The sequence below is a fragment of the Manis pentadactyla genome, chromosome 3 (genome assembly GCF_030020395.1).
Source record: "Manis pentadactyla isolate mManPen7 chromosome 3, mManPen7.hap1, whole genome shotgun sequence".
NCBI lineage: Eukaryota > Metazoa > Chordata > Mammalia > Pholidota > Manidae > Manis > Manis pentadactyla.
In genome coordinates, this window is record NC_080021.1 from 9856048 (window position 1) to 9875177 (window position 19130).

The 19130-nt window shown below is 44.2% G+C and overlaps 1 protein-coding gene across 1 annotated transcript in view; it reads left to right on the top strand.

The window, feature by feature from the left end:
• Positions 1-16297: 16297 nt before the first annotated feature.
• Positions 16298-19130, top strand: part of DNAAF11 (dynein axonemal assembly factor 11) — a 108650-nt gene continuing 105817 nt past the window's right edge. The window contains exon 1 of the mRNA XM_036890566.2: positions 16298-16589. Coding sequence (XP_036746461.2) covers positions 16580-16589 — 10 coding nt within the window. The 5' untranslated portion in view covers positions 16298-16579. The remainder of the gene's footprint in view (positions 16590-19130) is intronic.

Below are 19130 nucleotides of genomic sequence, written 5' to 3' on the forward strand. Positions count from 1 at the left end.
GTATTAGATGAGTCCATGCAGTCAAAGTACTTAAATTTTAACTCCTTTAGGTACTTCGTGAGCTCTTCCACGGTGGAGTTGCCATTACTAACACTGCGGATGTGACTAGGAGTAGTAACTAGCCTTAGTAGTAGCAGAAGTCGTTTTTCTGATTTCTGGGACCATGTGAATTTTTTTCAGTTCCAGGGTGAGATGGTAGAAGGAAGAAACAAGCAGTGGGCTGAGCCTCGGCTGTGTCCATCTGGCTGAATAAACACTTCTTGCGATGTTCAGCATAAGGGAGGGCGGTATAAAGAACACGGGTTTTGAAATCAGACAGACATAGGTTTGACTTGGCTGCTCTGCTATTTATAGCTTTGTGCCGCTGGGCCTGTCACTCAGCTGCTTCGATCCTCATCTGGGAGACAGGCGTGAGTTCATGCCCGTGGTTTTCTCTGAAGTGGCAGGGGTGGCGGCCCTTTATTGTCATGGAGAAAGTGAGCTTATTTGGTGCATGAGAAAAGATTCCCTTTAAAAATAACTAATTTGATTTTCTTTATTTTGAAAGTGATTCACCATTATTTTGTTTAAATAAAAATGAGGAAATTCAAATGAACAAATGAGAAAAGGTTACCCATAATTCCTCAACACAAAGACAGCCACCTCCACCAGGTTGGGATTTATCCAAGAAAACTGTCTTGGTTCCAGGGTTGATGAGCTATAAAAACAGGCCACCTAGTGAGAAAGACTTTGGACATGGAAACCGCCACCATCTGGGGTCAATCGCGTGGCCATTGCCCTGTTGGAAGCAGAGGGTTCCAGCAGATGACAGGCCCCGCCCCCGGCTATGATTTATTGTGAGGGCAGTGCCGTCAGCTGTCACACCGCAAGGAAACCATCTCACTCCCACTCTCAACGTGGAGGTTCAGATGGCCACACAACAAGAGTCAAGTTTGAAGAACCTTCATCAGAAGAGAAGCAGGACATGAGCTAAAATCTAGTATATGCAGTGTATCAGTGTATCTTTTCTTCCCACCCACCCACTCCCTCCCTCCCTCCCTCCCTTCCTTCCTTCCTTCCTTCCTTCCTCCCACCCTCAGCCCCTATGTTAGTTTTGAGCTCCGTGTGGCTCGGGGCTCACAGTCTGGTGACAGCTGGGAGAGGTAGACAAAGGGACAGTGTGATGAACAGCAACACGGAGGTGACTCCAGGTAGACGTGGAGCCCTCCAGAGCGTGGGATGCTCCCGCTTCCGGGCGGGAGACGGACAGAGGAGCTTCCGGTGCCCTGTACTCCCCTACGCTCGGCCCCCGGCACAGGGCCCGGATCCATCTTTCCTCATGACTGTAAGCTCCAGGAGGGCAGAGGCGATGTCCGTCCCTAGGGCCCAGCAGTGCCCGCGGGGCAGCTGCTCAGCAAACAGTGACGGGGCAGGGGCTGACGGCAGCGTGGGAGCTGAGGGTGTCGAGTGGGCAGCTCTTGTCTTACCCAGTGTCCCTTCTTCCCCTCTTGGTCCCCAGAGAGCCTCTTTCAATGACCTCTCCCTCAGTCTGTGGTCTTAGTGGGGCCGCTGATCTCAAACCCAGACCCCAAGCCTTGGGGAGCCTGGAGGCATGAGCACAGCCTGGCCAATCAGATTTTCTTTCTCACGACAGCGGTGATTAGAGGAAGGACAGAGCAAAGGAGTGAGGGCCCCTCATCCTGTGGCCACCACCGTTTAGCTCCACAGCTTTCCTGGACTTTCTGAGGAACCCTGAAGAAAAAATAACTAATATATTTTTTTCCTTTAAAAATTTTAATTGAGGTGAAATAACATAAAATTAACCATTTTAAAGTGTATGATTCAGAGGCATTTAGAGCAGCCATGGTGTTATGCAGCTTCCACCTCTGCCAGGTGCCAAAACATTTTCACCACCGCCTAAGGAAACCCCGCCCCCACGAGGCAGCCCTCCCCGCGCCCCTCCCCTGGCCCCTGGGATCCAGCCGTCTGCTTTCTGTCTCTCTGGACTGACCTAGTCTGGATATTTCGTATGAATGGAGTCATACCATACATGACCTTTTGTGTCTGGTTTCTTTCACTTAGCATAAAGTTTTCAAGATTCATCTGCATTGCAGCATGTGTCAGCATTTGAGTCCTTTTATGGCTGAATAATATCCCATTGTATGGATATACCACAGTTGTTTATCCCCTCAGTGATGAATATTTGGGTTGCTTCCACCTTTTGGCTACTGTGAATACTTCTGAAATACTCTTGAAGAAGGGTTATGAGTTGAGAAGGTGAAGAATATGGGATGGGACATTTGAAGGAAAGGGACCCACTTATTCCATGGCAGAGAAGTTTTCCTTCTTGGCCTTTCCCCTTTTCACTCTTTCAATCCAGTCTCCACACAACAGCTACAGTGATCTTTCTAAATGTACATCAGATCACTTAACTATCCTGTTGAAAACACTCCCTCCCACACTAGTGAGCAGGTTTTCTCCTGCTCACTATGCCAGACCACAACACCCCTCTCCTTTCTGTTTCTGTAACACACGAAGCTCACCTCCACCTCAGGGCCTTTGCACCTGCTAGACTCTGGCAGAAATGCTTTTCTCCCCGAATTTCTCAAGGCCAGCTTCCTCTCATCAGGCAGATACCACCTCTGTGGAGAGGCCTTCCCAACCACTCTAAGAATGTTCTCCCATCCACCCCCACCACCCCAGGTCATGTAACTATCTCCTTTTCTGAAATGACCTTTCTTGTTTATTTGTGGCATGTAGGGTATTTTTTTTTCTTTGCTCGGTTTGATTTTGGTCTGTGATCTCCCTTGCTCTGCCCTCTTTTCTTCACCAGGACTAAGCTCTAAGAAAGTCAGGAATTCTTTGAATCCTCAGGGCACAGAAGAGTGTTTGGCATTTAGAAAGCACTCAAGGGATAATTGTTTAATGAGCAGATGGCTGGGCACCACCTATTCCTTCCAGGAACATGGTGTGGCTGGTGCAGAGAAAGAGCAAGGGGTCCATGGCTTGTGGTGGAAACAAAGACTGTGTGTTGATTTACCAACATGCCTTCTTTATCCCGGGCTCATTCTAATTTAGTTTTAGAAATTCTCTGATTTGATTATTTCATAGAACCACAGGAACGCAATATTTACCTACTTTTCTGTCTCAGAGCCAGCACAGAAACCCTGGAAGAGAGCTGCTCCTGAAAGATGGCTTTGCAAAGGGGAGGCAGCATGGAGGATGGGAGAAGTCAGAACACTCGGGTTCTCTTTAAGTGCTGTGTGGCTTTGCACAAATCACCCGACTTCTCTGAAGTTCAAGCCTCTCAGCAAAGACAGAGAGTATACAAGGATGCAAGGTCTCTCTGGCATCTTATAAAATGTGAGAAGCATTCATAAGTACCCTTGTTTTACTTTCAGAGCACCCCGGTGGCACTGACAGTGATTGTTATTCTCATCTTACAGTTGAGCATCCAAGAGGGTGAGCTGTTTGCCTGAGGTCAGTTGTTGTTACCACTGGAGGAGTCAAGACGAGGTCCCCACATTTGGTGCCAAGTCCAAGACGTTTCCCACTTGCACCACTGCTGTCGTGATGGTTAATTATAACTGATAAAGACAGGCATTCAGTTTTCTCCTTCAGACCCCTGGTATCCCTATACTTGGAGGGCAGGGGTCCTCCTTCTTGCTTCTCATTGCTACTTCTGGATCTTTCTCCCTCCCTCCTCCCCTGAAACCTCTAGTTTTGAAGCTTGTGCCTTTGGACTGCATCACCTGCTACCATTCCTGCCATTTCCTGGTGCGTCAACTACTGACACTTCTTTCCTTGTCCTTCTCTCCTGTTGCTCTTCCTGGAGATCAGTATGTACACAGGTATCCCCTCTAATGCTATGGCCCCTCAGTTTCTTTCTTTCTTTTTTTTTCATTTATTGGTTTTTAAAAACAGCTTTGTTGAGTTATAATTTACATCCTGTAACATTACCTGATCCAAGTGTACAATTATATGTTTGGCTCCAAAACATCCAAGAGTTCTTAGCAGATTTATAGACTGGTGCACCTACCATCTCTACCATCACTACCACTCAATTTTAAAACATTTTTATCACCCAAAAAAATATCTCCCCTGCCCATTTGCCTTCACTTCTCATTCCCACCTCTCAGCCCCAGGCAACTCTGAATTTTCCTCCTGTCTGTATAGACTTGCCTGCACTGGACACTTCATATAAATGGAATCATACAATATGTGGCTTTCTGTGTCTGGATTCTTCCACTTAGCATAATGCTTTTAAGATTTACCCATGTTGTAGCATGAATTGTAACTTCATTTATTTTCATAGTAGAATAATATTCCATTTTCTGGACATGGCAAATTTTGTTTATCCATTTACCAGTGATGTGTGTTTGGGTCATTTCCTCTCTTTGGCTATTATGAATAAGGCTACTCTGAAATTCACATGCAAACCTTTGTGGTGATGTAATGCCTTAATTTCTCCTTAGTAGATACCTGGGAATGGAATTGCTAGGTCATATGGTAAGTTCAAGCTTAACATTTTAAGAAACGACCAACTTGTTTTCCAAAGAAGCTTCACTATTTTATATTCCCACCAGAAGTGCTTGAGGTTCCAGTTTCTTCATATCCTTGCTGACACTTGGCAGTGTCTCTTTCTGATTATAGCCATGCCCTAATGGCAGTGAATGATATTGTGGATTGGACTTACATTCCCTGGTGGCTAATGAGGTTGAGCATCTTTCATGTGCTTCTTATCTTTCCACTCACTTTCTTCACTGCCTCTGTGCTTATAATCTTTTCTTCCTCCTTGAGTTGAGTTGGTCACATACTCTCACAGTCAAACCCTGGACCTTGTCATTACCACCCTCATTATCTCAGTTTTGAACATTCCATCCTTAACTATAACCATCTTTCCAGCTTACTAACTCTCCACCTTCAACAATATTTCAGTGCTTACTTTTGGAATCAAATTCTACTGATCCTGATAACATTTCACCATCTGTCATCCTCTATCATGTCTTCATTTTTGTTCTTCAACTTAGATTCCATGAGCTAACATCAAAGTCATTCCCTTCCACTTCTGTTTGTGCATTGTGCTTTCCTGGTAAAACCACATCTCTGGTTGCATCCAAAGGTGTGTCTGTTATGCAGCTTTACCCACACACCAAACATGGCTTGAGTAAAAGCACACAATCGCTTCTTTCAATGTGGGGCTCCAACCCTCAAGGAGTGCTTGGCGGTACCTGGCAATCACCTAACCCCGTCCGATGTACTTACTCTTCCATTCCCCAGATGACTATTTCATAATTTGTCCTTTGTCCTCAAGCCTTCAGGGAATCTTTTTCTGTTTCGCATTCTTAGCTGATGTCCTTATTTCCTACTTTGCTGAGAAAATAGAAGCAATTATGAAGACACAACTAGCCATTGGCACCGTATCTATCCACCAACAAGCATCTGTCCCTACTCTCCTTCCTTTCTGTTCTATGGATAGAAAATCCTGGGCACTATCTCAGGCCAACTTACTACTCATGCACTGCCACCACCCCCTCTTATCTATTCATGGCAACTGCTCCAGGAACTGCCCTCTCTTCTACAAGAGTAGCATATGCCAAATGCTGCAGTTATGCCTGTCTTAAGCTCTCTTCTGATTTCACATCCCTTATAACTATTCTCTTCCTCCATTCCTCTGCTCCCAGCAGCAGCAAAATTCCTTGGTAGACTTGTCTTCTATACTTTATTGTCCCCAGTTCTCATCCTCCAAGTCTTTCTCGAACCCACTCCAATCAGGACTTCACCCCTGCCATCCACCATAGCAGCTCCTATCAAAGCTACAACAACCTGCAATGTTGCAAAATGCAAGGGTCAATTCTCAGGCCTCATTTGACTTGATCTCTAGCAGAATTTGACACAGTCTCTCCCTCCTTCATGAAGTGCTTTCTGACTTGGCTTTTCTTCCTACCTCACTGGTTTTACATCTCCTTTGCTAATTCTTCCACATTTTGCAAACTTTTAAATTTTGGAGTATGCACAGGCTTAGTCCTTGGACCTCTTCTAAAGTCACTCCAAGAATGATCTCATCCATCTGCACGAGAGTACACACCTCTGTAAACTATGACCTCTCCAACTCTATCTCCAGCCTGGACCTCTGCCCCACATTCATATTCCAGTTGCCTTCTCAAAATTTCCACCTGCGTGTCTTATTTAACATATGATATATGAAAGAAAAATGGGGTAATAGATTTAGTTTGAAGGATGGCTACTTTGGGTATTCAGAGTAGGTCACACCTGGCATGAGACCTGAGCATATGTGAAACTTAACATGTCCCAAACAGAGCTCCGAACTCCTACCACCTCCAGATCTGCCCCTCAGCTGTCTTCCCCATCTTAGTTAATAGAATTGTCAGGGTTTTTTTTTTCTTCCAATTTCCAAATAAAAAATCAGGAGTCATCCTTGACTCCTGCATTAGTTTTCTAGGGCTGCTGTAACAAAACCCCACAAACTGGGTGACTTAAATAACAGAAATGTATTTTCTCTTGTTCTGGAGGCTAGAAGTCTGAGATCAAGGTGTTTGAGAGCAGAAAAATTTGGTTCTTTCTGAGGGCCCCGAGGGAAAGATGCATTCCAGCTTGTAGGTGGGCCTCTTTTCCCTGTGTCTTCCCGTGGTCTTCCCTCTGGAAGTGTCTCTAAGTGTCCTTCACGTTTGGAATAATACCCTGTCTCCTTACACACTCCTACGTGATTCTTGGCATCCTACCCACCCCCGAACATTTCCTCTCTGCTCATCTGCCCTATCATACTAGCCATCTTTTTCTGTTCCTTTAGCAGGCAATGCTGTCCCCAGCCTGGAAACTTTCGCTTTGCCCCCTCCCTGGGAAAATCTTCCCTCAGCTCTTCACGTAACTGGCTTCTTCTCTGCCTCAGGTCTCACACCAGGTGTGACCTACTCTGAATACGCAAAGTAGCCATCCTTCAAACTAAATCTGTCCCCCCATTTCTCTTTCACATACCAGTGTCTGCAAGCATCTTTCATAGTCTTTATTTGCTTGGTTACCCTCTGTCTCTGCCTATGAGTGTACAAGTTCCAGGTGGTCAAAACCTTTCCGATCTTGGTCACCACCCTATGCTCAGGCTTAGGGGCTCATGCTTGTTGAAAGAAAAAAAATAGGTAAATGGGTTAATGATATCCTCTAATGCCCTTCCAGGTAATTATTTGGACACACACACACACGCACTCGCACGTACATACACACTCAGGTAAATAAGAAGACACAGAGCAGGTAGAAGATTAGTTTAAAAACAGTTTGGAATGAACAGTGTCAATCCTCTTTGTTCATGTAACCAAAGTCTTGAAAATACTACTTTTCTCTAAGCAGAACTGTGTAGTTATGAATTCTAGAAGATTTTGTGGAGAAGGCCTCTGTCTGCCTTGGGACAAATGGTGCCCAGCCGAGCTGTGTAACAAGGAGGTGAGATCATTTTCAGCAGCTGCCGCCAAACTTGAAAAGGGTTGATTGATATGACAAAGTCTTCTCACAAAGAACGTAAATCAAAGAAGATGACTGACAGCGAAGTAAACATTTTAGAGCTAGAGTAATTAGGAATATATTAGCAATTAAAATAAACTTATTATCATTAGCAAAATTGGCAGTTACATGCAATTTCCCCAGGGCCCTCATTTCAAGTTTATCCTTGTAGATTATATTAAGGCAGGATTAATGTCTTTGGATATACAGTTTGAATTTCGGTGGATTTCATTTGTTCGCATCCCGTCCATAGTGAGTAGAGCTCAGCGGTCCTCAAGTAGCAATCCTGTGGATCTCACGTTTTCTGAGCTGGACCCAGGGGTTCTCACACTAAAACTGAACAAAGCTGTTGTTTACCCAATTCTCAGAGACAATTAAATCAATGGATAATATTTTTCAGTTTTTTCCTCTGGTAACTTTTTTTAGGCCTTCAGCACCTGTTACCACTTATCTTCCAGGAAGTACTAGAAAATGACAAAAGTCCTGAGATGGAGGAAAATAAACTAATCAAGGAAAAATCTTGGTCACCGACCTTCTGAGATTGATAATGTCTTCCTTCTGTGGAAACGTGCGCTGGTGGGTCAGATTTTTTTGGATGGTAACAGAGGCAGGACTGAACCCCTGTTATGTAACCACTGGCAACGTGCATATAGTCTTAGGGTGGGGCTGTCCACAGAAAGACCAACAGTGTGACTGAAAGGTCAACCAAGCTTTGGTTATGCAGTGTTAGTCAATCTGGAGACTGAGATTAACAATCTCAATGAACAGTCAATCAATCATGCCTAGATAACGAAGCCCCAGTAAAAATTCTGGGCACTGAAGCTCATGTAAGCTTCCCTGGTAACTTAAGTACTCCGTATGTATGGTCACGTGTTGATGCTGGGAAAGCAAATGTGTCCTGAGTCCATGGGGAGAGGACAAAATCTCCACATCTGGAACCCTCGTGGACTCTGCCCTATTGTCTCTTCCTTTGGCTGATAATACTCTGCATCTTTTCCCTGGAACAAGTTCTAAGTGTGATTATGCCGACTTTCAGGGAGGTCTGTGGGTCCTCTAGTGAGCTGCTAAGACTGAGAGTGGTTTCATGAACCCCCAAACCTGAAGTTGGTGTCATAAGTGAGAGTTGTCTGATGTAAAGACCGTGCCCTCTAAACTCTGTGGGTGGCCTTAACAATTTGTAAGTAGGCGTACCAAAATTTGCAATGGGCGGACTGCAGGTGCCCATGGGATGCCAAGGTGCTCTGGGATGCCAAGAAGCTAGAAGCAGAAAGCAGAGCAACCACCTGCCATGTAAAACTGTCTGGCTAGACACCACGGTGATGACTTTCCCACCTCTCTCTCCACAGCTCTCAAGAGATGGTTCACATGAGCAAATTGAGGTCATGTGCCCCTATACCAGCTGTTGATCAGGAGTGGGAGAAAAATACTAGCAGTAACTTTGGCTTCTGTATCAGGAAACTGGCATGTGGAATTGCCCTCCAACAAGACCCAGAGGAGTAGAGCCTGGGCACCAAAGGATGATAGATTTCCACCTCAAAAATAAGACTACGAGACAGTATGTGCAAGATTCTACTCTGTTAGCAGTGCTCTATGTGAAAGAATCTGGAAGACTTAGCCTCCTCCCAGTGAGGCTTGGGATAAACTAGAAACAGCAGTGCCCAAGGAACACAGCAGGATGGAGCTGGGAGGCAGTGGAGAAAGCAGGGCAGACAGGGGACAGTTTGGGAGAACAGAAAAGGAGAGGGCATGCAGGTGCCTGTCGAGAGAGGCTGACCTCATGGAAAATGGAGAGAAGCATTTTATTGCATTTGCTGGATGCATTTGTGACCTGCCTCTAGAAAGACTCTGTTCTTCATGACAATAAGTAACTGGGTCAGAACCCTTTTCCTCTGGTGTTGTGGGGATGTTACAGGAGGGTTGCCTAAACAGATGTGTAACAATCTACTATGACGGGAAAGTGTTAAGTTTAAATAATGGGATTTAAAACACAAGGCCGTATTTTATGCTGTTCCACTTTTCAGGTGAGAATTACTGCCTTAGTTAAGCAGGAAGAAAATCCATAGGTATGGAATGTTGGACTCCGGAGACCATACAGTGGGGATGGAGGAGGCAGGCTGATCAGGCCCAGAAAGGATGGGTCTCAGTAGTCTTGGAGGGGACTAGGGGAAGACTTTTAGCTCAGTGGTTTTCAACACTACTTCTGGGAGTTTCTCATGAGCTGGTCCTCTAATAGCAAACAAAATCAAATGCTGTTTTTTTCCTGGGTCCACAAGGACAAATAATTGACTTGACTTGTCTCCGTTCAGCACAGTTGGTGTTCATGGACACTGACACCAGGTTCAACCTGAGAAGATTCCCTTTTATATGTCTTATGTATTAGGATTTGAACAGAAGACTTAGGCTGGTAAAGCAAAGCTTGGAAGCCACTGAACCCAGTTTCCTACCTAGGTGAGGCATCGCCATCTGCGGAATCCTATGCAAACAGGTGAAACATGTTTTCATTAATTAAACTCTATCAACAAATTGTGTTTAACTGAACACAACTAAACCATCCATTAAACACAGTAGTGAAAGGGATTCGTCCATCCCTTGAACCTGGAGCATTTCTGACCACTTCAATCAAAGGAGAGTAAGGGAAGAGACTTTCACAGTGGTCATTTTCACCATTTCATTTATCTCTTGCTGTATTAAAATTAGTCCCAAACTTAAAACAACTCATTTAATATTTCACATGATTTTGTGGGTCAGGAATTCTGGCAGGGATCAGCTGGGTGATTCTCCTGTTCCATGTGGCGTTGACAGAGGTCAGTTATTCAGAGACATTCAGAGATGCCTAGGCTGGTTTAGAGGGTCCAAGACAGCCTTGCTAACATCTGGCGTATGGACAGAGAAGGCTGGTAGCCTGGCACTTGACTGGAGGAAACAGTGGCACTTAGCTTTTCCAAGCGTGGTGGCCTTAGAACAATCAGACTTCTTGCATGGTGGTTCAGGACTCCAAAAGCCAGCATTCAGCATAATGGAAGCTTCACAGATTTTATGAACTACCTCTGCAAATCACATAGCGTCTCTTCCTTTGCACTATACAGGTTGAAGTGGACAGAAGCATGCCCATGGGCCTGATACCTTTCAATGGGAAGAATGTAAAATAATTTGCAGCCATGCATGTTTAAAGCTTTTACATCCACCATTAGAAAATTCTGTGTCTTGAAGAGCTTTTTCTAGCACTGGAATTACATTTGCCTCGTCCTCAAGTCACTGGTTCTGTTCAGGCCTGATAAAGCATTTCTCAATTCTTTTTTACACAGCAGCCTTTCAAATACCAGAAGATAACTCTCTTTTTTTGCCACACCTTCTCTGAGATAACCTCATCTTTCTTCACACGTAACAATAAATACTTACTATGGACAAGTACTTCACACAGTCTCTTCTGAATCAAACAGGCACTTTAACTTTCCTTATTTTACATGAGGGAACAGTGGGGTCAAGTAAATTGTTTAAGGCCCAGCGCTTGGTCCTCGCTGGTGGAGCGAGACATCCTGATTACTCTCCTCTGAATATATTCAAATTAGTAAAAGTCCTTCCTAAAATGTCAGCACTTGCTTTTATTAAGCGAATGGAGATGGATAGAAGTTTGGATGTGTTAAAGTAATTAAACAGGGAGACCAGTAGACTGCAGTGACTCTAATGTCTTGGTAACCTACGTAAGTAAACCACAACTCAGACCACAGGCAATTTCTGTAAGTATCTCAAGGTTAAGAAATCCAAACCTAAAAACAACCAATCAAAAACAGCCAACTAGGCAGATAAGGCAACTGCTTAAGCTACCGCCAATCAAATACTCGCTTTGCTTGGCTTCCACATCTTCTATATAAAAAACCCTGACCCCTGTTGCTGGGGCTCTCCTAACCACTCCTGGTTTTGGCACTGCCTGATTCAAATCCACGTTTGCTCCAATAAACTCTTGAAATTTTAACGTGTCTCAGTTTGTCTTTTAAGAGAGGGGGGTAGGTAAAGAAAATAATTTAGCAACCATTTTACACTTGATTTGGAAACATGCTTTTATACTTCCATTTGCTTCTTGGAGTGTCTGATGTTTGCGAAACACATATACAATAACGTAGATTCATTTCCATGGATACGGGTCAAGGAAGCACTAAAAAATGACCTATTGATCTGTTTCCACCCCTCTTCTCATTTCCTGTCTTCAGTCTACCAGCCAGGAGAAGTCATCCTTCAGATGGATACAGTAGACCAATTTTGATAGTGCTGCCCATCTCTAAATCTACCCTGGGACAAACAAAGCACTTAAGGTTTATTTTCTCACGACTCTTTCATTGGCTTGATACATAGTAGACCATTTCTTTATCTGTAAAATGAATGACAATAGTGCCTACTATGCAAGGTTACAGTCTATGGAGGAGATAATTTTATTTTCAAAATATGAGTAGATAACCCTTACTGAGTGCCTCCTACACAGGAAGTGCTCTTCTAAAAGTTTTTCATGTATTGTCTCAACTCCTCACAGTGCTTGGTATGTGGATGGCACTTGCTAAGTATCTGCAGAAGGAAGGAAGGGAGGAAGGGAGGAAGGGAGGAAGGGAGGGAGAGGTTGTTATTATAGAGGTGCTGAACAGGAGTTTGTTCACTTGTCATGAAGTTGCAATGAGGAAACTCTTCTGAAGGAGAATTAATGAGAAGTACAAGGATTTGTAACCACAGTATTAGTTACACATCATAAAAAAACTCAATTATATATAATAATGAAAATAATAAGAACCACTTAGCTTTCTAGGTCAATGTTCCTTGAATTTATCCAGCCCATAAGGAGTAGAAGAACTATTTTACTGTTACTAGGATTAAAAAAAAAAGCCGTCTTCCATATTTACTTCTCCTACTTATATAGACAAAAAATATTGTAGCAGTTTCTTCAGGAAACAACACTCATCTTGTTATATTTGCAGGAGCCAAGGAAACAAGTGTTTTGAATAATGATTTGCATAAACAGACACACACCATGATTCTTTAAACTATCACATTCAGTTTGAGTAAATTGAACTTTACTTTATTTGGAGCTGTCACATTGTGATTTATTTCCCAGTTTCCCTCCCTGCCAGTGGACTATGACAATCACAGAACACTCTACACCTGCCCTTCATGCCCCATAGGCCCTCAGTTTCTAAGAAACACAGTGACTGTGATGTTGGGTTGAAGATGGACACAATATAACCAGCCCAGCCTGGCTCCTGACAAATTATGAGGTAGATGGTTGTGGTTTCCCACCTTTACTACCCAAGGCTCTTCTCTTTTCCACTAGAGTGGTGAAACAATCTATCAATTTTTTGCTCCCAGAGCTCTTATCCTAGATTTTGTTGAAAAGGTCCCAAAGTAGGAAATTTCCAATGACCATAGGATGCAGCACCCTTCCTGAGTGGCTTGCTAGATAACCATGGAAACCTTTGTGGTGATCTTACTTAAGTCATGAGATGTGGTCCTTATATCCAGGACAGTCAAGCTTTTGGAGAGGTTAGCTCACTGACTCATCATTCAATCATTCAACAAATATTTATTGGGCACCTAATAAGTGTCAGGAATTGTTCTGAGAGCTGATTCAGAGATAAAAAACAAACCTCTTCCCTGACCTCAAGTAGCTTCTTAGTCTCAAAAATGATGCAGTAAAGTGCAGGTTTGGGCACAAAATCCCAGTAATATAATTTCCCTGGGCCTTAGTTTCCTTATCTGTAGTATGGATATGATAACATTGCCTACCTCTAAGGGTTGATGTGAGAATTAACACTTTTAAAGCTCTCGGGCAGTACTGAGCACACAGATATGATTTTAGAGTAGATGACAGCTCCATAGTTTGTTCACTTGGGTATGAATGAATAAAATACTCCAATTCTTCAGATACTAAGTTTCATAGGAAAAACTCAAGGCCCCTTTGACCACTAGAGAGTTTAAGAGTGAGGCTGAATGTTAATGAGTGAGTTTGTCTGAATGTATGGAGAGAAGCTCAGAGCCAACATAACAGATACCCAGTTTGCAATTGCTCTTGAGAACTTATGTAGAGTCCTGGACTGCCTCCCTCTTGTCTCTTCTGACCCAGAAGTCTGAGGTCCTTTATATTGCCCCTGACTTCATGCCTCTGTCATCTCAGAAACTACCTTTCTACTAGATTGTCCCCTGGCACCAGCTTCCTGCCAGAAGCTAGACCTATTTCAGCCTTAGTGAACCCTTTAATGTCAAAATGCACCAGTTCCGACATAGTCGTGTTTGCTCAACTACCCTGTTGCTGACAGCATGTCATCTCCTACAGGAGTGATCAGACACTAGCACACAGACCTCTCAGAGGGACAGCCACAGATGGTTGCCTAAATTGTTATCTTTATGTGGAAATGGGGAACTTTTAGCTCTGGGAGGTAAAGTCATCTGTGCGATGCCACATAGTAATAAATTTGTAAATTTGAACCAGGTCTCCAATGTCTATGCTGAAGAGCTCATACTCTTCACCCTACCCTGTCTTGCTTCCAAAAAATAGTAAAATGATGGGAACCAGACTTTTGGGTAGCAGCAGTGGATGTCACCTAAGTTCATAGTTGGAATGATTTGGGGAGGTGTCTTGGAACTCCAAATATTCCTCCCACTGTGTGGATATAGTACCTGAAATCCCACCATTCTGGTTTAATTCCTTTGGCCTGACATTTAAGGCCTCTGTTACCCCTGATCTAATTTCTCAGGATTGCTGTTCAAAAATCACCTCCATGCAGTTCTCTCTATTGCCAAACTGACTAGCTTCCCCAGCTGTTCTTTCAGTCTACTCTGTTTCCTACCTCTCTGCCTCAGAACAAGAGTTTGTGCTCTTGTCTCCACTTGGCAAACCCTAATAACTGCCATCAGTGAATGCTTAACAGGTGTCTGCTGAAAAAATACATTTATTTACACTCAACATTGTTCTGTGAATCTTCTTTTATAATGTATAATGTAAACATACACATGTCAGAAAAAAAGTATGCACTCCATATTGTTTACTATGATTATGAGGGAGGAAATTTTAAAAATCTCTTACATATTGCACTTTTTTTTTTTGCATAGAGGGTAATAATTAGTTTTGTAATAGTAATATATTAAAAATAAAACTATAAAACTCCTAGAAGAAAACATAGTAAGTAAGCTTCTTGACATCAGTCTTGGCAATGATTTCTTTGGATTTGACACCAAAACTGAAAGTAACAGAAGCAGAAATAAGCAAGTGTGACTACATCAAACTAAAAAGCTTCTGCACATCAAAGGAGACAATCAACAAAATGAAAAGGCAACTACAGAATGGGAGAAGATATTTACAAATTATATATCTGCTAAGGGATTAATATCCAAAATATATAAAGAAGTCTTACAATTCAATAGAAAAAAATTTATTTGAAAATGGGCAGAGGATTTGAAGGGATGTTTTTCCAAAGGAAGCCACAGAAATGGCCAACAGGACATGAAAAAGTGCTCAACATCACTAATCATCAAGAAAATGAAAATCGAAATCACAATGACATATCACCTCATACATGTTAGAATGGCTGGCATAGAAATCACAAGTGTTGATGAAGATGTGGAGAAAAGAGAACCGTTCTGTACTGTTGGTGGGAATGTAAACTGGTACAGCCACTAGAGAAAATTGTATGGAGGTTCCTCATAAAATTAAAACTACAGATGATCTAGCAATTCCACCTCTGAGAATTTATCTGAAGAAAATGAAAATACTCATTAGAAAAGATATCTGCACCCTTATGTTCATTGAACAATATTTGCAATAGACAAGACATGGAAGCAGTCTACATGTCCACTGACAAATGGACAGAGAAAGAAAATGTGATATATGGATACTGATATATACACACACAGTGGAATATTATTCAGACATAAAAAAATAAGGAAATCCTGCCTTTTATGGCAACATGGATGGACCTTGAGGGCAGTATGCTAAGTGAAATAGGTCAGAGATGGACAAATATTGTATGATCTCACTTACATGTGGCATCTAAAAAACAAACTCCCCATCGCCCCCACCTTCTGCAAAGAAACCATAGACACAGAACAAATTGATTCTGGTTGTGATAGTGGGGGAAGGGGATCCAAAATGAGTGAAGGTGGAAACAAATAAAACAACCCCGGGGAGGTGTGCTACATTGAAACGATTAAAACGGCTACATATGAACATCTGAGGATGAATGAAGATGAATTCTGATAATGAGGATGAATTGTATTGCTGAATTCTGGATCTAGGTCAGAACTGGATGAGGCACATTGGCACTTTGGAGAGAGGTATGGGGAAATGGGAGAGCAGGGTGGGGGTGGGGGGGCTGTAGGAAATAACACTCCTACCTTTTACAGTTAAGAAAGTGGTGGGTACATGTTTCTAGAAAACTTGTTAGTAGGAAATTCACTGATATTGGGCTTTGATCTTAAACAGAGGAAATCTAACAGTGATAACTAACCTTTATACTGAGCCTGCTGTTTTTATGAAGTATCTTTCACTCTTTCAAAATTATTTTGTTAAACAGCTTCACAATGATCCTTTGAGGCTATTATTATTCATTTTACATATGTGGGAACTGAGAATAAGGGACGTTTATCCTGCAGCTAGTAAACGGAGTGGGGGCCAAATCCAGATCTGGCTCTGGAGGGCATTAAATTAAACACGAAGAGAACAAAAGTAGAAGGCGGGCTAAGGGGCATGCCGAGGAGGCAGAGCGCAGCAGGAAACAGGAGCGCCTGTGGTTCTTTGTTTAGTCTGGCCAGATGACTTGAAAACAGAGAAGCCGTCTGCGGCAGCCCGAGGCGGAGACGTGGAACAAGGCTAGGCCGGCGTCGGGGAGAGCCTCAGTCTTCTCCGGGAGCCCCTGCTCTCGGAGTCTCCTCTTCCTGCCCCTCCTGCGGTCAGGAAACGCGGCGCCGTCTGGCCCGGCGCGGCCGCCGTAGCGTCCCCGTTGCCATGGCTCCCGAGACTCCGAGTGCAGGTGCAGACGCTTAACAGGGAAGCTTGACGGGAGTTCCCGAGAGTCGGGGTCGACTTCACGGGACCGCGAAACCGAGAGGCGACATGGGCCGTAGTAAGTGCCCCTTCCCACCTTCCCCTTTCGATGGCGCCCCTTCCGGCCGCGGCCGGCCGTTGCCCCGGGTCCCAGGGCCCCGCCGTGCCAGCCCAGTCCACCGCGCCCCGTCCCGTCCTCCACGCCTGGCTCAGCCCGGCCCTTCGTCCTCCGCACACCGGCTGCGCCAGGCCGTCCGCTGGCGGGACCCGCAGCCTTGCCTCTTGGAGGCTCAGGCCCCTCATCCGTCAAATGCGGTGGGCTTGGGGTGGGTGAGAAAGGCGTTGGGCTTGATGAAAGGGGTAGTGGAGGGCCCAGGGGGGTGGAGCCGGACACCCCAGTTCAGGCCCACGCGTCTCCTGGTCGCGTGGTCCTCGGGTAGTCGCTGACTTGGAGCTGCAGCCTCCAGACTCATCGGGAAAGCGGTGCAGTCAGGTGGTTGAGGGAACCGACTCTGGAGCCTGCCTGCCTCCTCCGCCCACTAGCTGTGAGGGACTTTGAGAGTGGACTTCACCCCTGGGGGCCTAAGCCTCCTCCTCTCCAACACCAAGGGAAGAGTGGTATTGTTTTACAGACAGGGTAAATGTTGTAAAGTGTGTGTTTAAAAATACACCAAGAGAATGTGCAAAGTGATGGGACCAACAGTTACTTACATTAGAACCATTCTGATACCAACACCGTTTTGACCTCCCCAAATGATGGGTTTGCACTGTTCAGCCTAATTGATTGCTTCTTGTAAAAGTGTCATAATTAATATTTTTAAGTCAAGAGACTGTGTATGCTAGATGACAGGGTTTCTGTGTGGAAGAGCTGATGGCCGGGTGGTGGCGAGGCAGCTGATTTGTAAAAGTGAAGCCCCTTTCCTAAACCAGTTCCTCATACTTAGTCTCACACTCTTCCATAACACACTAAACAAAACAAAACAAAAAAAGACAAACAGGAGTAAAAGCTTAAATGAAAATTTTATTTCTATCTTATGACCCACCCATTTTACTCCCACATATTACCAAAAAACAAAGTCTTTGTCCACACAAAGACTTGTATACAAATTTTTGTATCAACTGCTTTCACAGTAGCTAAAAAATGGAAACAACCCAAATACTCTTCAACATTTGTTAATGGATTAACAATTGTGGGCTCACTGCAAGCCGGACAGGCGCACGGCTCCATTTGTTACCTGGTCCCCATATGTCCCCTCTCTAATAAGGATACCTTGACAATGCTCTGTGTTACCAGATGTTAATGTCAGCTCAACCCCTGTGTGCCACCGGCCCCAACATGTTTTGGTGTTCAGCTTTTTCCCAATGTATTGTCACTCAAGTAAATGGCCATCAGTCCTTGGGGAAAGGATTGGAGGAATCATGGCCAAGAGGGGTTGGGCCTCTCTTTTAGTCAGTGGGTTGTCAGACAAAATACAGGATACCCAGTATTTTAATGTGCTAAATCTGGCAACCCTAGTTTCAGGTCCCCAAACTGGCTAATGTCTGGAAACTGGATAAGAAATTGTGAGTTTTGTTTTGAGGCCATTGTACTCAGCCTTCTGGTCAGCAATCCTTGGTGTATTTTGATTGTGCAGATAGAGCAGGGCCTTTGTGCCCATTTTCTCCAGCCTTTCCCTCCTTATAACATTGGTCCACTTCTCAGGTTAAACTGCTGCCTGGCTTTCATTGTTTTGGGAGTCTGTCATTGCCATTCCTATCAAGCTGTTCTGTGGTCAGCCTGGCCTCAGAGCAGAGCTACCAGTGAACTTTTTAGTGATGCTGATGCCCTTTCCCCAGAACATTCGCTATTGCTTTAGTTCCCTGGGACATTATCTACCAGATCTCCAACCTCACAGTATATCCACCCTAGCACAAATATTTCTAGGAGCCTTTCATGTAATTCTTTCACTGTTTGCCACAGAAACTGTTATTTCTGCCTCAGAGAGCATGGTTATCGCTTTGGGCATGCCTCTAGGCCCCATCCTGGCAGCATGCTTGTAGTAGCTCCCAGAGCCCTTGAACCCCTTTAAACTCCCTGAGAGTGTCCACAGTTCAGAACTCTATCTGACTTTGTGTTCCTGCCTCTTTGATTTAGCACCCACAGATCTGTTCCCACATCTGTGTTTCTGCCTCGTTGATTATGTCCTGAAACTCCTTTGAGATTCAGTCCCTCTCCTCCATTATCAGGCCCAGTACGTCCTCAGCCAGACCATGTGACTTCAATGTACCTGTTGGCCAAGAGGCTGGGAGGGCACGTGCATGCAGGTCCTGACAGGAGCTCCTGGTCTGCACAGGGGAGTGCTAGCCCTTAACAGGGAGGAATGGCCCACTCCTGTATGCTGTCTGCAGAGTGGAGTTTAGGGAACTCTGGGCTCGAGATTTTGGGGTGAATCACCCACATTTATTGACCCCTTTTTTCAGGGCCCCATTCTTTCCAACTAAGACCTGACCTTTGTATGACTGACCTGCCTAGACTGAGAGTTTAACTTTGTTGCTCTGCTTCTCTTTTATTTGACAACTTACATATTCAAGTGTATAATTTGATGTTTTGGCATATGTGTACACCCATGAAACCATCCCT